The sequence below is a fragment of the Elephas maximus genome, chromosome 5, assembly GCF_024166365.1.
Source record: "Elephas maximus indicus isolate mEleMax1 chromosome 5, mEleMax1 primary haplotype, whole genome shotgun sequence".
Lineage (NCBI taxonomy): Eukaryota > Metazoa > Chordata > Mammalia > Proboscidea > Elephantidae > Elephas > Elephas maximus.
The window spans coordinates 51,869,682-51,896,411 of NC_064823.1; the positions used below are offsets into that span (position 1 = coordinate 51,869,682).

Here is a 26,730-nt window from a genome sequence, read left to right on the forward strand (position 1 = left end):
TAATTTAAAGTCCTTTAAAGAGAGAAACCTATAATAGGAAAAGACTTGAGGCCAATATAACAGTGACGCAGAGAAGTTTTGCTCATTTTCCCATTGAAGAGAAAACAATAACAATAATTTTTTGAAAAGCAACTTTTTCATATTCTAACAATATGAAAATATTCCTCCTTTATAAGGTGGTTGAGTATAAATTTTTAGGTAGCTAGTCATCTTCATTTCTTGTAAAAATACATTGAAACCAAGTAGAATCCATTAGAAAGGACATATAAAACAGGATCTTAGCAGTGGAATTTTCCCCAGGAGGTGACTAGGGGAGGAGGTGGGGAGGATGTAACTACAGTGAGAAAGCTCTTCATGCCTCCCTCCAGCAAACTTATGCAAGCCACGTGTAAAATGAAGAAAAGAAGGGAGAGACCTCTTTTCTCAAAGCTGCTTTCTCTTTTCCTTCCAAGCCAAGTTCTTCCAAGTATAGTTTTATTTTTTCCACATTTTATTATGAAACATTTCAGGCATATAGAAAAGTTGAAAGAATTATATTGCCAAACTTACCACTTACTTTCTAAAATTGACATTTGACTCTTTATGCTTTATTACATACATACTTCTCCTTATATATCCATCAATCCATCTTTTTGAGTACGTGACAGAGTAAGTTACAGACGTCAGTACCCGTAACCTCTAAATGATTACGCATGCATATCATTAAGCAGTAAGCAGAGTTCAGAGTTTAGCAATAGATACAAATTTATGTGCATGTAAATATAAAATGCATAAATATTATGTGTGCCAGTCAGTGAGTTTTGACAGTACATTCACCCGCAGAATCTAATCCCCATGAGGATATAGACTATTTCCATCACCCCAGAAAGTTCCCTCCTGCCCCATTCCAATCAATTCCCACCCACCTATCCCCAACCACTGTTTTAAATTTTTATCACCATGGATTAGTTTTGTTTCTTCTAGAACTTCATGTTAATTGAACCATACATTTTGTACTTGTTTGTGCCATTTCTCTTTAGCAGCTTATTTATCAGCATGATGTTTTTATTTTTTCATATTGCTGCATAAATTAGTAGTTCATTCCTCTTTTTTTTCTTCCTTGCTGAGTATTATTCCATTTATGAATATACCAGAGTTTGTTTATCCATTCTCCTTTGAGGGACACCTGGAATGCTTCCAGTTTCTGACTATTATGAATAAAGCTGTCACAAGCGTGATTGTGCAAGTCCTGTTGTGGGCATATACCTTCATAGCTAGGAGTGGGTTTGCTGTTTAGTTTTATAGGAAACTGCAAGACTTCTTTCCAAAGTGCTTTTGTACCGCTTTACATTCTCATCACCAACACATCAGACTTTGGTTACTCCACATCCTTACCAACATTTGTTGTTGTCAGTCTTTAATTTTTACCATTCCGATGGGGATGTTGTGCTATCTCATGGTAGCTAAGCAGTTTTCTCATGGTCCTTACTTCCTCACCTTCCACTCATACTCTACACTGCTGCGCCCTATCTCCCTTCCCACCCAATTCTTTAAATATTGTTAAGTCTTAATGTGTCAGTGGCCTGAAAATTGTACAATCCAATGGCATCTTTTTAGTTCCTTTCTTAATTGATCCCTTTGTAGCAGATGACATTGCTGACCATTCCTTACTTCTTAAAAACCTTTGGTTTCCTGATACTCTTCTTACCTCCCTGTCTGTTCCCTTTTGTATTTTTCATCGTTTGCTCCTCCTCTGGTTAATCCCCCAAGGCTCTACGCTGTCTGTCGTCTATTTTCAATGTATTATCTTTAGGAAAATTTGTGTAGCCATCACCTACCATGCACCTGTTAATACTGCTCAACTGTATCCCACTTGCAAACCAAAGAATCATATTTTCTCCTAAAATTCACAAGCGTCTTAAACTTAACTGAACTCATACTCTTTTTCCCTGTTCCTAAATCTGCTTTTCTCCCTATGTTCCCTGGTTCCCATAATGAAATGTCAATTTATCTGTTCCTATAAAATTACCCTAAAGAAGCCTCTCTCTTCCGGTCAGTCAGCCACTATATCCTGTTGATTCTATCTCTGAAATGTGATTTAATCGGTTCACTCTTCGTCTCTACGACCTTGGCAAATGTTCCTATCTGTATTGTGACTATAGCCACCGAATCTCCCGGCCTCCAGTACTTCCTTTTGTACTTCATTCTCCAAAATAACACCAGACTAAGCTTGCTGACGAGTCCCTGGGTGGTCCAAATGGTTAACACACTTGGCTGATAATTAAAAATTCAAAGGTTTGAGTCTACCCAGAGGCACCTTGGAAGAAGGCCTTACAACCTACTTCCAAAAAGTCAGCCATTGAAAACCCTGTGGAGCATACTTCTGCTCTGACATACATGGGGTCAACATGAGTCGGAATCAACAGCAATTTTGCTGAAATTTAAAAACAATAATACAAATAAAACTACAACATAACTATACAATTATAAGTACCCTCTAAATGATTGCTATAAAAGAGAGTGTTTCGCAGTGATGGAAATGTTCTATATCTGCATTGCCCAATACAGTCAGTAGTCAGTAGCCACGTGTGACAAGTAAGCACTTGAAATGTGCCTGTTGTAACCAAGGAACTGAATGATGCTTAATTTTATTTACTTTTAATTAGCTTAAATTTAAATAGCCACACTTGGCTAGGGATACCAGATGGACAGTGTACTTCACTTGTATTACTTCATTTGATGCCTACCATAACCTTATAAGATATATTTCACTGTCCCAATTTTATAAATAAGGAAGCTGAGGCTCAGAAAGTCTAAGTAATTAGCCCAAAGGTTACTCAATATGTATTAGAAGCCAGTTCTGTTTATCTTTTACATTCATGCTTTCTGAACTCCTTATTTGCATGCACTACTATGCTAAAGTCTTTACAATTTAGCCATGGGCATTGCCTCCTTTTCTTCTCACCTTCCCCTCACTCTTCTGCTTTCACACCAGACTTCTCACACATCATTTAAACGTAACATATGTTGTTGCTGTCTCCACATGTTTGAAAATTCTCTCCCTTCTGTGGAGAATGCCATTCCCCTTCTCTATACCCTTTGATTCTTATCCTTCAAGACCATGCAGCTTTCACCTTTTTTAATGAAAATTTCTCTTATGCCTCTAATAGACACTTAGCACCAATTTCCAGTGGTGTGCCAATAAATGTTTAACAACTGGCTCTCCAGGGGAGAAATGGCCCTGGTTTGTAGCATTTGTAGATTTCCATAATATAAATTCTTCCACTATGGCTGATTTCAAGCTGCCAACATCAACTTATTGAACATGGAGTCAAAAAGAGATGTGCTCAGTGTATGCTCTCCAGCTGGCAGAAACCAGCTCCAGCAGCTACTTCTACTATAGTATTTGTCACAGTCCATTGTCGTCATTCAAAAGCAGAGACCATGTCTGATTCATATTTCTGTTGCCAGTAGCTAGCACATGGCAGGCTACATTGGATAGGATTCATGTGAACACTCTATGATTGAATGATTTGGGTAACAGGTTGTATTCTACATAACACTTTCTGCACACCCCTAATTCAGTTAAACTGAGAAATTTATAATAGTAGCACAGCAGGTGGTAACTGTGAGCTGGATGACAGACCCAGCATCCGTAATGTGTGGCAGATAGCATATGTGTTAGGAATCTTCTCACCCCAGCACTTGGCCCTTTGTCTCTTGATTTCCGGTTCCCTTCAGAGTCTGAGAGCCACCCTGTGGGGATACAGCACTCACCCAGCAGGCCACTTAGCACAGATGCCTTTAAAACTTCATGAGAAGTCAGCAAGGCACTAAGTTAAGGGCAGGAAGACACATGTTGAAAGCAAATCTTTAAAGATTCCCTTGATCTATATACACTAGCCTCCCCCACTTTGAAGAAAATTGAGTGCTCAGGGCTGTGTAGATTCGGAATATAATAGTAGCATAACACCCCAGGCATTAAAGAAGATCGGGACTTAAAAGCTGAAGAGAAGCCCAAAACAGGAGTGATAATTATTTGAATGTAGACACAAAATGAAATTCTATTTAAAATTAATGTATATTTTTTTAAGATATAAAATATTGCCTTTCAGTTTTGGTCTTTCAAGTTGAAATAAATTATTATATTCTTCTCAATGAAAGTACAATTTTAATGCAAAAGGTGTTTTGTATGCCTTCATTATTTAATATACTGACTTTTAATTTGGGCTGCTGTGGTACCATTTCCACAGCTTTAACAGATGAAGTACCAAGAATGGTGAAAGTGACATTGTATTTGTATGTTGTAGCTAGTAAAACTCTGAAAAGCATGCATTTTTTCCCAGGACTTCATCCTGAATTGTAGGCTGTGAGGACTGCAATGGAACATAAATATTTCAAAAAGTTTTAGCTATCTCTGGAAAGTATGAAAAACCAAAGATAGCAATACTAAGTACAAGGAACTTAATTCTATCCTTCTATCGTTCAGCTCTTTTAATTTAAATTACGTATTAAATCAGATGTTTTACTTATGTACTTAAAACATTTTGTGAGGTTATAAATGTGTGGTATTAGTTTAACTTTGATTTCGATTATTTGGAAAATGTTGAAGGTAATTCCCAGGGTAAAACTTTTCAGAGACTTCAGTTTTACTGTCTCTTCTGTCTTTCTGTCATCAGGTTACTTGACTTTCTGAGTAAACATATTCTAATTTTATAAAAGGGATAATAAAATGTCGTATTTATCTGGGTTATCAAGTAAGGTAAAGAGAGCATTTTTCCATTAAGAAAGGAGCGGTAATATGCAGTGACTCACTATTTGTTGGGAGCACAAATATGTATCATAAAGTAGAAGATGTGTTACATACTTTCCAGGAATTCATTATATCTGAAAAAATGAGTGGTACAATTTTTGTGACTGTCAAAATGTTCATTTTACATATAAAATTCAGTATTGAGGCATTTTTCTGAGCCTCAGTGCACACTGAGCAGAGAAGTGCAGCTCTGGATGATTTATTTCCTTTCTTTTCCAACTCACTTTCTTGCTTTTCTTTGTTCTGGTTGTGGTTTTTACAAGTCCTTTATTGGAAGATTTCTGTGAGATTATACTTCTTATATATTTTTTACTTATTTGGTTTTACGTATTCCCCTTCTCATTTATCTCAAATATATGTAATTCACTCTTTCTAGCTGTTTTTCTTGTTTTGCTTAGAAATATAGTCACCATTTTTGGAGCTCTCCCACATTTACCATTCTTTGTATCTATAGGATTGAATATATGGCCTGGCCATATTGTTTACTAGAGAGCATCAGAATCTATCTTTCCCCTTATCTAAGCACATCATGAGCTCTGAGTAGATTGGATCAGTCAGAAAAGGAATATTACATAGAATAAAAAACCAAAACCTGTTGCCGTTGAGTCGATTCTGACTCATGGTGACCTATAGGACAAAGTAGACCTGTCCCATAGGGTTTCCCAGGAGCAGCTGGTGGATTCGAACTGCCAACCTTTTGGTTAGCAGCCAAGTTCTCAATCACTGAGCCACGTAGAGTAGTATTAGCAAAATGTTAAACTGAAAGCAACATTTAACTGGACAAGTGATCCATCACCTTATCTTTATCTGCCTATACTTTTTATCTCAATTTACTTTTATCCTAAAAGTGGCTAGTATCTACAATAATTCTTATAATCATGCTTGTTAAATTCTAAGAATCCTTTGATAAGATGGCTTTTGTGTACCAAACCAAAACCAAACCCAGTGCCATCGAGTCGATTCCAACTCATAGCGACCCTAAAGGACGGAGTAGAACTGCCCCATAGAGTTTCCAAGGAGCACCTGGCGGATTTGAACTGCCTACCCTTTGGTTAGCAGCCGTAGCACTTAACTGCTACACCACCAGGGTTCCCAGGCTTTTGTGTAAGTAGTGTTAATTTATTCCAGAAAATAAAATATATAATGTAAGGAATATTATGAAAAAAAATTATAGAAAACCACCTTAGGGAGACAATTTGGCATCTGACTTTTTTAAAGAAAGCAAACAGTCTTTAGTAGCCACTTGATCGTTAATCATATAAAATCTAAGCACAGAAAATTCACTTTTAAGTTGATTTCCAAGACATTATTTATTGTATAGATTATGAAGATTCTTTATGAATCTTAACTACAAATCATACTTAATAAATATTGTTCAAAACTCAGAGTAAGATTTGAGGCACCCCATTTCCCCCATAGTGTTCTAGCCAATACAGTAATAATTCAAGGAACTGATATGAATGAGAATTCATGGTTCAGTTTCATTATCAGAAGGGTTCAATTGGAGAATGGCTTTCTCCCACATGGATTTAAGATTACTTCACATATTTGCAGCCAGAATAGCTGGCAATGACAAATCCTGCTCCCAGATATGTTGGGAGGTACCTTGTGGTATGATTGCCACAAGAGAGGAGGAAGTGGGCAAAAAGGCAGGCTTTTTGAAAGATTTCAGGTCACAGAGAAAATAGAGGAAGCAAGGACACGGGTACACACCTGGAGCACACCTGTGCACTGCAAGATGGGTGTGCATTAGCGTAAACTTTAAGGAATTATCTCCTCCAGGTGAAGAAAGTGGCCCAGTGAAGGGTTATGTTTTCCCTTTCTTGGAGTGAAAAGAAAAGCAGAGGCCTCCTCTCTAACCATTTCAAAATTGTGAATTGGTGCAAATTTTCTTTCTTGTAGAAGTATTAGGATGGTGATTAATCGTTTGACCCTTATCAAGAACAAAAAAGATTTCAAATCACATTCATAAAAGCCCTGTGAGGAAAACGGCAGAAATCTTTCCTTCAAAAAGGACAGAAAGCTTGTTCTTTTCACAGATGAAAAGACTAAAATGTATCCCAATTACCACCTATAGACTACAGTCTCTGAACAGATTATGTGACTGAAAGTGTTCCTTCAGGTTGGAAACATTTCTGGTATTGTCTGAAAAGAATATTTTGTTATGTTTCTATTAGTGACAGTTGAATTCGAAAGACAATTTGCTTGTGTTAATGTTTTCTACAGACTTTCATGTAATCTATAGAAAGAATACCTTATCCCTTCGCATTGGATTGTAAAATCTTAAGAAGAGAGTTATTTTTCTGTGTTCTGCACTTTTCCAAACATACTTTGGGAATTTAAATAAAAAATAAAATGAATTCATTAAAGATTCTACAGTTATTTTTAAAATCATGGTTAAAAAAAGGTTTACTCCTTAGTAGCAATGGAGTCTCTGGGTAGTGCAAAAGGTTAACTTACTTGGCTACTAACCAAAAGGTTGGCAGTTCCAGCCCACCTAGAAGTGCCTCAGAAGAAAGGCCTGGTGATCTACTTCCAGAAACTCAGCCATTGAAAACCCTGTATAGCACAGTTCTACTCTACGCACATGAATCACCGTGAGTCAGAACTGACGCAACAGCAGCTGCTTAGGAACCATAGCCTCTGTAGATTTTTTTTTTTTTCATTTGAAAAATATAATAAATGACATTTATCCAAACACATGCATAACTCTTTACTTAAGTACTAGAATATAAACCCTGTGCCACTGTCTTTCACCAAATCCAATTCTGTAGTTTTCTACTTTTTCCTCTAGAACTCATGAACCAACCAAGAAAAGGATGGGTAGCAAACGCTAAAACAAATGATTTATGACCATTAAGTAATGCAAACTATATTCCAAAGAAGAGTTAAGGCTCCCTGGTTTGATAATTTCAACGGTAAACTTTTGAAAAAGAAGTTTCCTAAAGTAGTTTTTCCAGCATGGAACCTGGAAGTGGGCAGATGATCCTGATGAGCCAGAGTTCTTCCTGCCTGTGTGTGCTCTTTGTGTAAACAGGAGATGGGGAGCTCGGTAAGAAGCACTCCTGTTTCTCTCTGCTCAGTTAGCTCTCCACCCAGCTCCCCTTGGAAATCTCAGAAGTCGCTCTTTGGTGTTGTAGAGACCTCATAAGAATCACATACCAAGTACTGATGACCAAAAGCATAGATTTTAAACTTGACTTAAAAATAAAACCTCTTAGGAAAAAAATGGATCTTGCTTACTACAATTTGTTATAACCGTTGCCATCAAATCAATTCCAACTCATAGCGACTGTCAAGTCGATTCCAATGCATAGTGACACTGTGGGGCAGAACAGAGCTGCTCCTGAGGGTTTCCAAGGCTGTGATCTTTACAGAAGCAGACTGCCACTTCTTTCTCCCGCAGAGCAGCTGGTGGGTTTGAACCACTGACCTTTTGGTTAGCAGCCAAGCTCTTAACCACTGTGCCACCAGGGCTTCTGTTATATATGCATATGTATATGTAAATTTGTTGGGCTCAAGCATAGCCATGATTGTGCGGATGGTACAGGACCGGGCAGTGTTTCATTCTGTTGTACATGTTATGAGTCAGAACCAACTCTGTGGCACCTAACAATAACAACAACATGTAAATTTGTAATATATATAAGTACGTAAATTTGTAAAATAACTATAGTTAGATAAAAAGTCACCGAATACCTAACTTTCTGTTTTAAACTACAGGAGCAACAGCGGCAGCCCGGAAGGAGGTGATAAGGAACAAGATCCGAGCAATAGGCAAAATGGCCAGGGTGTTCTCGGTTCTCAGGTGGGATCATTTGTCCTCTGTTTCTTTTCTCTTTCATTTATTATGTTTCTTCATAAATATTTTAATACTTTAATCTGGTAATTTAAATATTTTACTAGAAAATATGTGCTTTTTAAATTTTTTTTCCTTTAAATGGAATTGTTATTTTCTCGCTGTTTTAGTCAAATTGAAATTAAATTATTTCTATAAAGAAAGCCTCTCTATAAATGAACTGCTTCACATTTTTCCCCTCTATTTGCCACAGGACTTGAATACATTTATTTCACAATAGATTGAACAGCTCATGAAACAGGAAAGCCATTATAATCTTTTTTATTTTTCATTCTGGCTCCATGGCAAAAGATGAATTTATCAGGTACATTCACTAGGTATGGCTAATGAACATTAACCATAAAGCTTATTCACACTAATCTCTATTATTCTAATAAATCACTGAGAGAGAAAAAATAGTTACCTAATGCTTTAATTCCCGCACAGTGGCTTATTTTTTAAATAGACCATGAATCGTGCTATTATTATTAAGCATGGATTTCAAAAACAAAAATTTTCTTGAAGGTAATTAACTGCTCATTTCTTAAATTAAATTCTGTCTTGCTAAGTAATACAAAGTAAGCATATTTTTCTTTTAAAAAATTAGAATACAGTTATGTTCATATGTGAAAATTATAGTCATTTTACAATCATATATGTTAACGGGTAAATAGGAATAGCTTTCGAAAATTACATCTTCATATTGTGTAATTTCATAATCTGATTTCTGCCAAATTTCTGTCTCAACTCTTACTTGTAGAGTAAGCTATACTGGCTCTTTTGATTTTTCCTTTTGCTATTTCTATCTTGCTAGTAGAGTTTGGAGTAACTAAATGACTTGATACAGCAAGCAAGGAGCCATGAGAAGGATGAAGACACTAAATCAAAGTAATATCTCCCTGGTAGCCAGCCCGATCACGAAGAAGTCATGTTAAAGCTAAAAATAGAGAATTATTGCTCCCTGTGGAAACCCTGATGGCGTAGTGGTTAAGTGCTACGGCTGCTAACCAAGAGGTTGGCAGTTCAAATCCACCAGGTGCTCCTTGGAAACTGTATGGGGTAGTTCTACTCTGTCCTATAGGGTCTCTATGAGTTGGGATTGACTCGACGGCAGTGGGTTTGGTTTTTTGTTTTTTACAGCCTAGTGAATGAGGCTACCTTTGTTCTAATGCTGTACATTCCTAACTAAACTGTCATGACTCATTCTTTAACTCATTCAATGAAAAAAGTATTAATTAAACTTAAAGCACTCATAATGTACCATGAAGAAACAATAAAACAGTATAGGTAAATAACAAGTGGGAGATAACGCACATATTTTAGTACATAGTAAACAAAGAATTTCTGAGTGATGGCATCTAAGCAAGTGGGGGATGACCTTCATGAAGATGTGGGGTAGGCTGTTCAAGACAAGAGGATCTCTGGTGGTGCAGTGGTTAAAGTGCTCATCTGCTAACTGAAGGTCAACAGTTCGAACCCACTAGCTACTCCGTGGGAGAAAGATGTGGCAGTCTGCTTCTGTAAAGATTTACAGCCTTGGAAACCCTGTGGGCCAGCTCTACTCTGTCCTTCTGGGTCACCATGAGTCAAAATCAACTTGATGGCAGTGGGCTTGGTATTTTGGGTTCAAGGCAAAAGAGAATACCAAGTGCAAAGACCCTTAGGCAAAAATAAGGTCAGCATATCTGAGGACCAGCAAGAAGGCCTGTGTGGCTAGAGAAGCGTCCTGTGGGGGCAAAGGTCTGTGTAACGGTCTTAGGCTCAACCGGTGCCTCTATGTGAACACTTGGTTATGTACTGTGCCTCAGACTTACTAATAAACACTCTAATTTCTTTTTCTTTCTGAAGTCTTTGCTAGGAGAAGTATAAACAGCTCCAGAATTTCCATGTGAAAGTACATTTAGGAAGAAAAAAGAAATCTTTCTCATATAAATAATTGCTTCCATCTCTGTGGGATTTCAAACCACATGAAGGTGGTAGGAGCAATGCTATAGAATCATAGGATGGCATGTCTTGAAATTGGAAAGTCCCTCCAAACCCCTGCCTGTTAGCACACAGGATATAATTATTCCCAGATTAGAAATGGGTCGTTTGAACCCAGTCATGATAGTGACTTGAGTAAGATTGTATTATATTGATAGGAAATATAAAAAGATAATTTTATTACTACTCAGGGAAGTGTCTATATAAATATAAAAATGTGATATAAAGTATATGTTCCGTGTGTATTTGTATATTATACATTTGTAAAATTTGTGTGAGGATTTGTGAATGCTATCAGGAAAAAAAAAATACACATTCTTGCTTTTCTATATTAAAACCGCCTGTAGCAAATTTGCAGAACATAGGAAGGTCATATCCAGAAAAAAGAAAGAAAAACATAGTAAGTGACGATTGAGCATTTAGTGTATATACCATGTACTGAGTTACACAGTCTGGTATCAATTTGGTATGACAAGCATATAAATAATAAACTAATATAAGACAATGAAATGTGTGCCAAGTACATGAACAAGTGCTCTGCTGTGGAAGAGGACAGGAAGGAGCACTTATATTTCCTGAATGGAAGTTCATGGAGGAGGAGTGAGTGCGTGAGAGATAGGCAGTATTTCATTAAGTGGAGAATTATGGTGAAGGCATTCCTAGAGGACTAGAAATAATCAGGAACACAGTCGCTTGGTCTTCAAAGTCATGATCAATGACATTATTTTACTGGGTACTTACTCAGTGCCAGGTACTGTGGTGCCACATGTTATACACATTTTACAGTAATCCACACAGCCAATTTGCAACATCGCATTGACCTCATTTTACAGTGAGGAAATGGAAACCAAGAGAGGCCAAACAACTTGTCCAAAGTCACCCAACTGATACCTGAAAATGAACTGAGTATTCTGTAAATTCTAAGTATGTAGGAGGGCTGGTTAGTAAATGCAATTACTGTGAGTGAGATTTCTCGTGAATAATAAGGCTGAAAATATACTTAAGTCTGAACTCTTGCAGGCCTTCAGTTCCAGGGTAAAGTATTGAATTATTTTTCTATAGGCAATGAGGAGTTATAAAATGATTTCCACAGAACGAGAGGCATGCTCTAATCTACGTTTAGATATGTATGTTTCAGTGGCAGCATGTAGATTGGATAGCAAGATGGTGTATTGGTGACAGGAAGAACAGTTAGGAAGTAATTGAAATAATCCAAGCAAAAGATGTTGAACTAGGCTATAAGAGGAAAGATTCAAAGGAAGGGGCAAATAGAAGGAATTTTTGAAGTTAAAATTTTTAGTATGTATTGAATGAATGTGTATGATGATGCAACTTTGTTAGATATAGCCGTCCAACACATTCCTTACATTTTGGTAATTTGCAACATTATAAGGAACCAGAAAACTGTCTTTAAGCAACCCTCTGCAGGGAGGGTGAAGGCGTATTGCCTAGAATCCAGCAATCAAATCAACACACATAAGACTTCTGTTTCTAAGTGAGTGTTGTAAGGAGGCAGCAAGTGTGGAAGGAAATTCCTCTATCAGGTGTGGAATCTGCAGGGCCAGCAATGGAGGGACTTCTTCAGCATTTTGGGGGCTAACAGCACAGCTTTAGTGTGTCATTAGGTGTTGCTTAGACAGCATTTCTGGAGCAGACCCCGCAAAATGGATGGGCACTCTTCCTCGCTGCAGTATATCCAACTCTGGCTCTTGGTTCTGTGAGTTCTCTGATAGTCTTTAATACATCTCTCTACCATTAAAATTAGCCAGAGTGGATGCTACTGTTTGCTACAAGAATCCTGACCTATGCAAGGGATGATGAGAGAGAGGAAATAATCCAAGAATATATCAAAGAGGTTCTAGCCTATGTGATTGACAGTATGGTAATGCTGTTTTCTAAGGAAGAAGTATTTATGCAGGTTATTTATCTGGAGGAATAGGATGAGTTGAATTTGACACATTTTCCCTCTGAAGTGCTGGCAGAACACTCCTGTAGAGGCAGTTAGAAATTCTGCCCTGGGGCTTCAGAGAGAGGTGGGGGCTAGAGATGCAGCTGTAGGAGTGGCCAACACAGATGCCAGACTGAAGCAGCAGAAGGGGGTGGTCTTTTAAGGGAGAGAGCGAAGGTGGGAGAAAGAGGCCAAGAATCCTCTGAACAGAGCTTTAGAATAGAAATGTGATGTAATTTACATTTTCTAGAAGCTGCCACAGTAAAAGGAGTAGAAAGAAATAAGTTATTTTAGTTTTAATAATATATTCTATTTCACACAAATATCCAGAGTATTATCATTTTAACATGTAACTGATATAAAACTTACTAAAGAGATATTTTACATTCTCCTTTTTGTACTAAATATTGAAAATCTGGTGTGTATTTCACGCTTACAGCACATGTGAACTCGGACCGGTCATGTTTCAAGTGCTTAAGAGCCACATGTGGCTGGTGACTACCATATAGGAAAGCACAGGCTTAGAGGCAGATGAAAAAGAAGAGTTGAAGTAGTGAGAAGAATATATCAGAGAAGAACAAGGAGGACCAGTGAATAAGTGTCACAAAACCTAGGAGCAAAAAGTCTTTCAAGGAGGAAGACACCGTCATTAGTGGCAAATACTGCAGAGATGCCATTTTGAATGAGAACTCAGCATAGATTGTTGGAAATGAGAAATGAGGATGCTGGAAACCTTTGAGAGCATGGCTTCTGTGTGAGGCAAGTGTGGCAGACAGAATATAGGGAGCTAAGGAATATGGTTTAGAGAAAAAGGAAAAGGGGCAAGGAAGGAAGGAAAATGACCATATTCTGGCTAAACTTTTTATGTACAATATATTATTTAATCTTCAAATGATGAGGGAACTGAAGCTCAGAAAAATTAAACAACTTACTCTAAGCCATATGAGTAGGATTTTAGCCAAAGTGAGAATGATTCCAAAGCTGTGATTTTCCAAAACAGATCTTTCTAGTGTTGCTACGAAATTAAAATTTTGAAGGTTAAAAAAACATTCCAGATTATGAGCAAATGTTGGTAAAAAAAAAAAAAAGTAAATGTTAGTAGGTATAAAAATAATAATTCCATTGATCTTGCCCAAGCATTATGGATTTTCATTTTTGTTTTGTTTGACCAGTCCCGTGTTTAATATGAGACTTAATTCCAGGATTTTGTATAGAGGAATTATAATCATGACATTAAAGCCCGATTCTAAATTGCAATGTAAAGGAAGAATCTGTTCATATCTTTTGAAATACTCCTAATTTTTCCAAAACCATATATTAGCATTCAAGATATTTATTCATTTGATCTATGCGGTTTGACAGCAGAAACCTTAAAAAGTGGAAATATCTGCATGAAAGTAAACAATGATTAACTGACCATCTCAAACCTAATATTTTAAAGTTAACCCTGCAGTAAAGGATTCTGAAATCTAAAATAGTGGTTAACCTTGCCATTCATTTTTTCTTTCACTAAATATTGTTTGAAAGTCAACTACATATTAGGTATTCTTATCTTAGGCACTGTGGATGCAGCAGCAAAAGAGACAGAAATCCCTGTTCTCATGCAGCTTGCCTAGCTAGGGTGGAATGTGCTACAGAGCAGAGACCAAAAATATATAACTAAACAAATCAACTCTATAGTTTTTAGATGGTGACAAGTGCTTTGGGTAAAACATAAAATAGGCAAGGGAGACAGGGAGCGTAGGAGGCGAATGTTATTTTAGATAGTGTCCTCACTTAGAAGGAGACATTTGAGCAGAGATTTAAAGGCAGAGAGGGAAATGAGCCTTGCAACTACTGAGGGAAGAGTGTGAGGTGGAGGAAAAGCAAGTGCAGTGCCCTGAGGTGGGAGTGTGCTGGGTGCGTTGGAGGAGAATGGATACTGACTGGTAGGCAATGTAGTTTAAGAGATGGGTGAGAGTGACAGTGTGGACTGGGGCAGGTTTTTTAGGCCCTTGTAGGGCATAGTAAGGAGTTCCTGGGTTGTGCAAATAGTTAAAGCACTTAGCTGCTAACCAGAAGGTAGGAGGTTCAAGTCCACCCACAGGTGCCTCAGAAGAAAGCCCCAGTGATCTACTTCTGAAAAATCAGCCACTGAAACCCTGCTGGAGCACAGTTTTACTCTGACACACGTGAGGTCGCCGTGAGTCGGAGCCAGCTCGGCAGCAACTGGCTTAGGACCTTGAAAAGATGTTGCCTTTCATCCTCAGTGAGATGAGAAGCTGTTAGAGAGTTTGGAATAGAGAAGTGGCAGGACGTGGCAGAAGTAGTAATAGGCTTAACCTGGCTGCCATACTGAGAAGAGATACAGGAGGAGGGAGTGAAAAGCGTGACAATGGGGCAGCACAGGGACCAGTTAGGATACTGCTGTACTAATCCAAGTAAAAGATGATGGTGGTAAGTGAAAGAAGCCAGTCACAAAAGGCCACAAGTCATTCCATTTATAGTGAATTCTCGTTATTCGCAGCAGAGTTATGTTCTATAAAGTCACCCCAAACACCGCTTTTAGTGAATGCCGAACCCCTGCTCCTAGGAGAAATACAGGGTTAGGTTCCTGCCAGTCTCTGGTCACGACATTTTCATCAGTCAATCAATACATAACTTTGTTTTATGTGTTCCTGTCTAAAGACTCCATATTATATATATATATATATGATCATTAATGTTGAACTCATGAGCAGCAGCACTATAATTCGTGCTTGAACAAAGTTTATCTAAAACACGTTTTCTCCGTAAGACACCTCTCACACTTCTTGCTCTTAAGGACGCTGGACAGTACTTCAGCACTATGCTTGGGGACACTTTATACAGCAAGATTATAAAAAAGATTAAAAAAAGTTTAAAAAGCATAAAAATACAGAAAATGTGACTGTAAATAGACTGTGTAAAGAATACTGTTTGCAGTGTGACAGCTGAAACAAGAAGACAAAAAGTTGTTTTATTCTGCCTGAGTTGGAAATGTGTGTCGTGGATTCAAATTTTCCACCACTCTGCGTATGTCCACAAATGACTGTGACAGCATCACGAGTATTGAATTTTGGATTGCAAATAAATTTTAGTGAGTAGTCGAATTTGCAAATATAGAATCCATGAATAATGGGGATCCACTGTATATGAAATGCCCAGAATAGGCAAATGCTTCCCGACAGGAAGTATATTAGTGGTTGCCTATGGCTGGAGGGGATTGGAGAGTGACCTCTAATGGATACAGGTTTCTTTTTGGTAAAAATATTCTTAAGTCAATTGTGGTGATGATTGCACGTCCCCAGGAATACTGTAAACCATTGAACCGTACACTTTATGTGGATGAATGGTGAGGTATATGAATTCTATCTCAGCCCTAGTGGTGCAGTGGTTAAGAGCTTCAGCTGCTAACCAAAAGGTAGGCAGTTGGAATCCACCCACTGCTCCTTGGGAACCCTGTGGGGCAGTTCTGCTCTATCCTATAGGGTCAGTATGAGTTGGAATTGACTTGATGGCAACCTTTTTTTTTTTTTTTTTAAGGCTATTTGAAAAAAAAAAAAGAGATGATGGATTGGATCAGAATAGTAGTAGTAGTATTGTGAGAAGTGGTAAGATCCTAGAAGATTTTAAAGGTATCACCCTCAAGATTTGAAGATGGAGTGGATGTAGAATGAGAATGACAAGGAATTGAGGGTGATTCTTTAAGCTTAAGCAATGAAAAAATGGAATTACCAATTTCTGAGTTGAAGGAAGTTTGTGGAAGTAGCAGTTTTGGCAGTTTGGCATTCTGTGTGGTTCATGTTAGACATCTTCATGAAAATTTGGGGTAGGTCATTGTATATATCATAAAATTTACATATGTATTTATGCATTTAAAACATTTTTCTGCTTATTTACCATTACAGTGTCTGCTATAGGGAACTTCATATAAAGATATGAAGTTATTCCTATTTCATAATCATTATGATTTATTAATAAGATAAAATTATTGCTTTAATAATGTCAATGATTAATAAATATGATTGAAATAATGATATCTAAAACTGATTATAAAACCATTGTCGTCGTGAGTAATAAAATAATTTTATTTTAACAAATCAGTGAGGAAAGAGGCTGAAAATTTTTACCAGTTGCTTACTAGCTGTTGCTATTATTTTGCGTATTTATTATGTTATGTCAAAATTCTTTAACAATCCCCTGAATGTAATTCTTGGTTCCCTAATCCGTAGATAGAGTTTTTGTTTCTTTACCTCCCATATGCCTTCTGGTTTGTCCTCCCAAGTCCAATTGATTCCACTTACATTTGCTGATCCTTGACTGAAAAGCTTACATCGACACTCTTCGTTGGTTCCTCTTTAACATATTTATCAGTGTCACGGATGATGCACAGTGAACACTTTGTACTATGAGGCCTGATTAAAAATCAGAATTGTTTTCTCTTCAGAGGAGACCATACCACAACAACTAATTGTAAACTTTATCATAGCAGCCCTTTTGTGTGACATTGCTTTTATATAAATGTGTGAAAGTATAGTATGTTTAAGTTAAAAACAAAATTCAGAAAGCCAGAATGATGGAGGTAAGCAGGAATTCTTATGTGTGTTTGTTTTTCTTTTGAGTCATTTCTTTCTTACAAAAGAAAACAGAAAGTTAATGTCCCCCCTCATTGTGTCTTTTTCCAGAGAAGAAAGTGAGAGTGTGCTGACGCTGAAAGGCTTGACTCCAACGGGCATGCTCCCCAGCGGAGTGCTTTCTGGAGGGAAGCAAACCCTGCAAAGCGGTAAGCAGGCCCATTGGTATGACCATGTGCCCGGAGCACCTCGGTCAGCTGTGCTGTTAGAGCCCTGGGTTATTCATTCATGTAAGCTTGGTCTTGGTCTTCCTTTCTTCTCAGCTGGAAGAAGGGCTGAAATCCCACATCACTTTGACCTGTCTCATCCAACAGAATATAATTTTTACCCCACTGCTCTCCTCCCCGTTTATGTATTACCACATATTTAGACTTGCCTAGTTTTAGCTATACGACAAGTCTACGGGCACGATTGGTTTGACCACCTTGAGCTAATCACCTGCTAAAAACAACTTTTAAATTACATTTTAATTTAATTATCTTATCTAATTGATGAAATGCACACACACACACTACACATATACACATTAATATATATCCATAAGTCTAGATTTTATTGGAGAATAGAATAAAAATATAAAAATGATCATTTCATTATCCACTTGAATAAAAATTAGAAGCCATATGTCTCTTTTAGCTGATTTATCAGTTCAGAACATAGGAGGCTGAGTATTACTACATTTTATTTTTGAAAATAAAATAACATATCCATGAAGATACAAATATTGTATTAAAAAGTTCTGTCCAATAGAACTTTGTGTAATCAGAGGAACTTCTGTGTCTGTGCTGTCCAATACAATAGCTACAGGCAGCATATGGGTATTGAGCACTTGAAATGTTTCTAGTAGGATGGAGAAACTGAGTTTTTAATTTTATTTAATTTTCATTAACTTAAATAGCCACATATGGCTGGTGGCTCCTGTATTGGAGTACACAGTTTCTATGCACTCATACTGTTTTGTTATCTATTTTAACTAAAATTACTGTCAGAATCTCATGTTAGCAATGCTGTATGGAAATTTAGCTGTTAGACTTTAACAGAAAAAAAATTAAACAAAACTGTGCTATGACATTGTCAAAACAATCTCGGCCTCTTGCTTGTTTTCCTGTATCTTTCCCTGAATCTATTTTGTATTTTCTTTTCTATCCCTGCCCTTCAGTCTATTCAGATATTCTTGTGGTTACATTTTCAGATACACCATCTCTACACAAAGAGTAACATTCAACATGTACACGCCCCTGCAGAGTGATCACAACTTAGCGGCATCGCTAGAATTTTCCTTATTTATTTTTATATGAATTTATTTCAAAGTCAGTGCAGTTTCCACAAAAAGACAAAACTTTATAAATGAATGTAGGAAGATCCGTGATACGATTGAAATAAATTCTCCTTTAATTTATCACTACAAATTATTTTAATAACTTTTAAAAACACTAAATTTTTCCCACCAGTGTAAACTTACTGAGAGATTAGCATAAGTGGCTCATTTGTATGCACAAAACATGTATCTGCCTACTTGACTGAAATCTGCCTAGTTTCTGGTAAGGACATTTTAAGGTACGAGGAGTGTACTATCAGAAACTATGGCCACATTTACTCTAGAAGGATACATTTAGTCGTGGGCAGTACATATTTCTAGTATGTCAGTGCTGGTGTGGTTCCAGGTGTTTTGCTTTACCTTTAAACTTAAGTTACTTAAGTTATTAAATTCTTTATTTCATTTCAGATTTTTACCTGTGTTTTTAACTTAGATTATTTGCTTTTTCTTTTAATTTCTTTTAAATCCATTGGTTTGTATTATTTTATGTTGAACACACACATACACATGTAAAAGTTACATATGGGTTGTAACTTTATCTGTCCTGAGAATTTGAAAGCTGAGTATATATTTTAAACCACATACATTACCACAACTTCTTAATTTATTGTCTTGCTTCCTTCCATTTGTCTGAAGGAGAAATTACGTGAGGCTTTGCTATTTAGCTCTTCTCCAGGGAGGTAACTATTATATTTCTATCCTAAGAATCTAGAATGCACTGTAAGTAAATTACAGCATACATTTGGCAGTTGCTCTAGTTTTAAACTTTAAATTTTAAGAAAAATGCAAATTTAAGTCAAGGGATAGAATTTTAATATTAAACATTTTGAAGTTACAGAGAAGTGTTGCATTCTAGCATTTAATTAAGGAAATGGCATCTAGCCTTAACAACATACACCTGTATAGTGAAAGTGTGGCCCTTAACCTTATTATAAAAAATTGCTGGGAAAGCAATGGGCTTTTAAAGTTTTGGCTCTGAAATATGCTGAGGTTTACAGTATTTAGGCTGCGTGTCCTATAGGGTCGCTATGAGTCGGAATCGACTCGAGGGCACTGGGTGGGATTCTTTAAAATGCTAATAGAATCATTGTGGCTACTGGCACATTATCACTTGATTTGTAACATTTCAATGATTTTGTTTCCAAAAATAATATCCCGATAAAGAAAAGAGAACTGATTTTAAATTGGGTTGCCGGGCAAGAAAAATTCAGGCTAGATTTTCCCTTCCTTTTCCCTTTCTACCCTGCCTCTCTCCCACCTACTCAAATTTAATTAGACTTGGTCCTTGTTTTTAAAAAGTCACATGCATATTATCAACTCAGGCATACTGACTTTAGTCTTCTCCCAAATTTGCACGCACACACACACACACACACACACAAACACACTTCCCTCCCCCTCCGGCTTCTCCATTACCTGAGGAAGTAGTGCTCGTGAATGTTAAATAACATGAATTACCTTGCAGACATCGCGGCACTGCTGGAAGTTCTGCCATTTTGCTGGGAATTTTTAAGCTGTGAACCAGCAAGCACAGCAATGGTTTATAGTACTGTGTGTGAGTCAAATGCACGTTTTAGATTTAGCTGGGCCTTTATCCATTTAATCCAAGTAAAAGAAAACTTTCCTGAATCTTTTTCTGAAGGTTTCATTGTGTTGTCAATTATTTAGTGAACAAAAGCCGAAGCCATTCACTCAGATAGGTAGATGTACCCAGTTCATTAATTAAACTTATTTTCTTTTTGTTTTGTTTTTTCATTTCTTCTTAGAATTTCTGTTTTGTTGTCTGTGCCAGAATCCAGCACTCACAGGAACATTAGTTCTCTTAGCTCCTTTGATCGTCACTGATTTGTTCTTAGAGTTAAAAATCCTCTGCTCATTTTTCTCATTCATTTTGCACCCCCTTTCTTCTCTTCAGCTACTGTTGAGGCTATTGAGGCTGATGAAGGTAAATTGGCCAGTCCCCTTTCTGTTGTACCTACAACAGATAAGGGCTCTGCTGGGTGTATTCATTTTTTTTGCTGTAGCTTGTACAGAGTGTGTGGGTGTTGGGCTAACAGTTGTGGCTCAGTATTAACCAAAATATTCTTGCTTTAAAGGGGAAAATGTCCTTTTATGGCTTGTTTGTTTGGTTTTTTTTTTTTCTTTTTTTCTTAAAGCTATGTTGACTTTGTATACAATGAACCTCATATAATCACAGAAAACAAAAAGGATTCTATATCTTGAATGATGTGGGCTGGGGGTTATGGCAGCTGTTTTGACAAATAATGTAAAAAAAAAAAATTCTTGAGCTGAACCATGTCCCTTCCTCAAAGCACTTTCAGTCAGCACTGAAAAAGAGAGAATAAAAATAACTTTATTAATTCTAGTCTTTAGAAGTTTCTACCAAAAAAAACAGCTTATTTGAATAGTGCTTTGTTGTAGTTCAACATTAATTTATGTCTCTCTAAAAAATATTCCAACATGAGACAGATGTGTATGAGATGAACAGTTCTGTTAGTCTTGTCAAATCTTAACCTACTGGTACTTATAGAACAATGCAAGAAAAATATTATAAAGCGTTAAAGATATCTAGTGGCTATGGAAGTGGCCGGTAACAAGAATAGTGAATATCAAGGAGTCGGTCAATCGATTCATGTTTACTGAGTGCCTGCTTTGGGCCAGGCACTGTACTAGGTGCTACAGGGGAAATCAAGACGTGTACATCACCGATTGTGTCCTAGTGCTGCTCAAGGACAATAAAGTAATTGCTTTTTAATTGAGTGCTTTTTAAATACATGGTTATGAGAGAACTGCTTATCCAAATAGTTTTTCATATTATACGTACCATATCTTCTGGAAATTTTAAAAAGAATAATTTGAAGTTCCCCTTTAAAACAAAATTCTTCAGTTGTATTTTGTTCTTGCAAGATAACTTTATTTTTCCCAAAATTGTGTGCATATGGTCCCTTGGTATGATGTAAAAAGTGCCACTTTAGACTCTTCCAATTTGTACGTGATTTGGATACGGTGGGGGAAATGACACCACTGTGAGAGAAAATACAACTGCTTCCTAAATAGCAGTGAGTCAACTGCTATTTATGTGGGAATTCTCTGTTCCTCTTGGCAAATTCTAATCTGCAGTGTGCATTCTTGTTGATAGTTTGGCTGTTTTCTGTGGTTTCTGTGACTCTGTGTTGTGTTAAGTATACTACCAATGTAAATTGCTAATACCCATTGTCTGACCAGCAACTACAGCAGAGCACATTCTTCCATACCAGGAGAGACAAAAACCGATTGAAAATGGAGCCCCATTCCGGAAACATACATTATTCCAGCTAGATTTTTAACTTGTACACCCCCACCCTATTGACTTTTACAACCTTGAGATTCCACTTTTACCATTTAAATCAAGATAATTGCTTCTTTATAAATTATACTGATTATAAAAGATTGTATATTTACTGATTATAATGAAGTGATACAGTAGTTTAGAAAAAGAGTGGAGTTCTACTTCATACCATTATTTTGTCCCTCAAAATCATTGATTTAGTTTTCAGGGTGGGTGCTTGTTAGGCAGCTCTATTATCTTACAATTTATTATGAAATTAGAGAAGAATTAAGAAGCTTTGCTTTGGGCCTTGGTCTTTCCGCAATTCCCCATCTTCTTCCTCTCACCGTTGACTAATCACCATTATGCTAACATTTAAAATGTAGAGGGGGAGTAAACTATTTCTCATAGTTAATGAGTTTTGAGATAACTGTATATTTTAAAGACCATATCCATACTAATGAAAGGCACCGCACATTTGTGTAGGAGTGACTGGCCAAGTTTCAGCCTGAAAGTACTTCCTTTTTTTTTCCCAAATAAGGGTGGGTAGGATAAAGGTACCATGAAATTGTCCTTAATCAGCCATGGTGATGCAGCCCAGTTCAGCATTGGTGATTGGCCCTTAAATATCCAGCTTGTACTTCACAAGGAGTAAAACAAACTGATGTTATTGGTTCCCCGTTTACGTATTTTTACTTTCAGCTCAGTTGTTGGTGCACCCACTGAAGAGACCAACAAATTTCATGCACAAATGCCTTGGCTCTCTCTATAGCACACTAAAGGTTACTGAAAACAAATCAATTATCATGACTCTCACTTTGAGAATTCCACGTTTAAACTGAATAGGGCCAAAACCAGTCCAATTTGTTTTTGCTAAAAATTATGAAAGGCATTTTCCCTTGTTATTCTTTAACTATAGCTTACGTGTACATTGATCTACTAAGAAATAGTTTTCCTTTGCTAAATTTAGGCAGTAATAGATACCAGATGAACATCAGTTTGGCCCGTTCACTGTTGAAGGGCAGACAGGGCTTATCTACTCAGTAATCTGATCTTGATTTTTCTGGTTTTCTCTTAGCTTGTCACCTACTCCACATACTTCCAAAATTGGGTGGGGAAACATGAGCTAATAATTTCATTTTTTTTTTTTTTTTTTGGTGTCATCACTGAGTTATTTGAGAGGAAGTCTTTCTGGGATTCTGAGACAGCATGAAAATCCCTCAAGTTAATCCCATTTATAGCTCTTTATAGCTTCTACTCTAATCTCTTTACTGGATTTTTAGGTATAGCAGACCCAGTAATTCCACTGAATTTGCCAATACTAACACAGTAAAGTAATAAAAGTAAGAATATGTTAATATCTGTGTAGGCTATGGTATTTGATGCACTAATCATGCTAATAACATGCATAGTTGATGCTGGGTCTGGAGACCTGTACAGGGTAGCAGCTTTTCTCCTTGCACATCCACTTGGGATTTCTTTGAATTAAACTTTCATGAGGACAAGAGAAATGTTTACACCTTAATAACTTCTAGAGGACATTTTGGTTGGCAAGAGACATTGGCTGTTTTCAAACCTTTTGATTATCTTCAAGTATGGTAAGGAGTCTGTTGTGTTGTGTTCAGGTCCCGTCACTTTGTTCTCTACTAAAGGATTCCCTCTCTCACTGCGAAATCTCTAACATCACCAAATGCAACAACTGTGCCCTTTGTTTTCCTCTGACTGACCATATTTCTCTTTTTAATGATTTTCTGTTTAGCTATCAAAGGATTTTCTCCACAACATAAGATCACTAGCTTCGAGGAGGCCAAGGGCTTAGACCGAATTAACGAGAGGATGCCGCCTCGCAGAGATGCTATGCCCTCTGACGCCAACCTTAACTCCATCAACAAGGCCCTCGCCTCAGAGACTAACGGCACGGACAGCAATGGCAGTAATAGCAGCAATATTCAGTGACCACTTCCTGTTCACCTTTTTTTTCTTTTTTCTTTTTCTTTTTTTTTTTTTTTTTGAGCTGCAGGGCATGATGGGGATTGCTGCATATCAGCAGTTGGATGTTCTTGCCTCAGATGGTAGCTTATTTGCTCTGGGGGCCAGGAATTGGATTCAGTTTACACTATCATTTAAAAAGAGGGAGAGAGATAATAAACTATATTTTGGTGGGGGTGGTGATTAAACACCTCCTTTGGGTATGCCTTTTAAAAATGCTTATAGGAAAAAAAAATTAAAAAGAAAGCTAATGCTAGTATATACAGCAATGTTAGGGGAATGAATGTGTTTTCCTACTACATTGGGGACTTCTAGATAGGTTAACGAAAGGCCTTTTATTGTGTTACTGGACATGAAAACTTTGTCTAATTTCTTACTCTATTGTACGTTTACAGTCGCAGCACTAAAAATGGATGACATCAAACATTTTTAACATAATGATGTACAAACTAAATAAGGACTATTTATTGATAATGTTTTGCTACTCTTGTCAGACAATGGCTATAAACTGAATTAGGCAGTCTTAAAAAAAATAGAAAAAGAAAAAAAAAAGAATGTTGCAAATTTGTTAAAATGCCAAAAAGGACAGTTAATTTTGTACAGATTATGCTTACCTCAGGTCTCTTTAGTGTGCTTGGATGCCCTTCTTTCCATATAACACTTATTAATTTGGCAATGAATATCCTTCCTTTAAAGTTTTAAAAAACTGGAATAATTACGTCTATCCTTTTTTGCTGTTTATATTTAGGGGTTTTTGTTGAAAAATCAAGTCTTGGTTGTGGCTTGCTGAATTAAATATTTATGAGTGGTGCATTTTTAAGTATAGTGAACAAGACACCATATTAAGTACAGTGATAAAGCATCTATATTCTGTAAAAAAAAAAAAAAATCTGCCTATGCATGTTTTTTAAGAAAAACAAAAAATGGCTGTATTGGCCTGTATGGGACTGTAATGCGCTTAGTGGTCTGACGTATACTGGAAATGTATGTATACTGGCGTACTTTATATTCTAAAATGCTTAATGCCTTTGAAATTTTGTAATCAAAAAAGCTTTGAAAAAAAATCTAAAGGGGAGAGTATTCTTAAAAGTTTTTAACATAAGCTTGTCAGTGCACATATAGATGGTTAGCATGTTTAGCAAACCTTGTGAAATTTAAATAAGTTTGTAGTTACATGTGAAACTCTAAATGCATGGTAACTGTTAATGTCATAATGGTTTAGTTATTTTGTTCTGTTCCGTCATGTGCCACAAAATACATACTTTTTTCACTTTTTTCCCTTTGTATATCAGTTACGGGTTACAACTGGTTCATTCTGAAAACAACAACAACAACAGTCCATTCATATTTTTTAACAATTGTATAAGTGCCCAAGTAATTCACTACAGCCTAAAGCCTTGCCTTTGTAATTTGACTTCTGAAATGTTGGCAATCAAAGCATGCACTTGTAACACTGAAAAAGAAAAAGCATTTTATATTACTACTCAATAAAATGTGCATGAACTTAAAGAACTCTCATCCTTTCACTGAGTCTGCTGAAGGGATTTACGTGCACAGCCACCATGGCGTCTTCTAGGTGCTGGGCCCACAACCATGCATCACGGATTTGCTTAACAGGCTTCCTCCAGCCTCGTGATCTAAGGTGTGGTGCCTACTTCCACTGTAAGAATCTTGGTGGATTTGTGTCTCAAATCAGACAAGAGAAATCTATTTAAAGAGCAAATGCCATCTTCTGACTCCACAAATATGGGAGCCAGTTATGAAACCGGAGCATTCCTTTTAATTGGAACAAAAAAAAAAAATCAATTTGTTATCAGGTTGTTTCAGTTGTATTGGATCCCCTATCTGCTAAAGCCAAAAGAGCTAAGCTCTCAAGTGCATTTTCATCACAGAAGAGAGTTGCGTTTGTATTGATATGAAATTTGTATACCGGCGCTTCAGCTAATATCTAATCACCCGAATATTTAAATACACCAAATTTCAGTTTGTTTCTAACATTGTTCATTTTTAGTGCACTTTGTTTTATGTAATGAAGTATGCCTGTTATATTAAATAATAAGAATATGACAATTAGTGATATAGTGTACCAAAACAAAGATGTTCTAGATATATTCTCTGACAAAGACTATCCCAAGTTTATTTTAATGAATCCAAACTTTTTTTTTCCCCCGTGGATATTTTTCCATCCTAAAAAAATGATACATGAGGAAAATATTTAGATGCAACTTATTTGAATGATGTGAAAGAAATGGTAATTCTGGTACCAAGGTGTTTATTTTCTTTCTTATAACTGCAAAGAAAATATCCTGACAAAAAGAAAATAATTTTTTTTTTGATTCTTTTCTTTTACAAATTGTGCTAAGGCAACTATGGCATAGAAATAAACATTTGACATTAAAATAAGCAGTTGATGTGAGTATTGCTTGGTCATTCGGTCACTAGTTAGGAAATACATATATTTTTATATAATAATTTGAACTTTCAAAGAAATGTATGAAATGGAAGTTATTTTTCCAAAAGGAATAATCATGCCAGATCATCATTTATTAGACCAAACCCAAGTTGTATGGAACCCCGGTGTGCAGTGGTTAAGTGCTTGACTGCTAACCAAAAGGTTGATGGTTCGATCCCACCAGCAGCTCTGAGAGAGAAAGATGTGACAGTCCGCTTCCATATTTACAGCCTTGGAAATCCTCTGCCTTATAGGGTCACTATGAGTTGGAATTGATTCAATGGCAATGGGTAGTTTGTTTTGTTTAACCCAAATTGTTGAATTGTTGCTCATGCCAGTGAACCTTTGGTGTCTGGGTCTGTCTGTCTCTCTCTCTCTGTCACACACAAACACACACACACGCACACACATTCACTTGGCCTCCTGTCCTCCATATCCCCACACCCAACCTACCTCTCATGGGGTTCAT

General features: G+C 36.8%; 1 protein-coding gene across 2 annotated transcripts in view; it reads left to right on the forward strand.

The window, feature by feature from the left end:
- Positions 1 to 26,204, forward strand: part of PPP3CA (protein phosphatase 3 catalytic subunit alpha) — a 357,673-nt gene extending 331,469 nt beyond the window's left edge. Inside the window, exons 11-14 of one of the 2 annotated variants that reach the window (XM_049885626.1) lie at positions 8,516 to 8,600; positions 17,247 to 17,344; positions 20,429 to 20,458; positions 23,580 to 26,204. In XM_049885626.1, the coding sequence (XP_049741583.1) occupies positions 8,516 to 8,600; positions 17,247 to 17,344; positions 20,429 to 20,458; positions 23,580 to 23,776 (410 nt within the window). In that variant the 3' untranslated portion in view covers positions 23,777 to 26,204. The remainder of the gene's footprint in view (positions 1 to 8,515; positions 8,601 to 17,246; positions 17,345 to 20,428; positions 20,459 to 23,579) is intronic. The other variant, XM_049885627.1, reaches the window with a different exon arrangement.
- Positions 26,205 to 26,730: the final 526 nt, after the last annotated feature.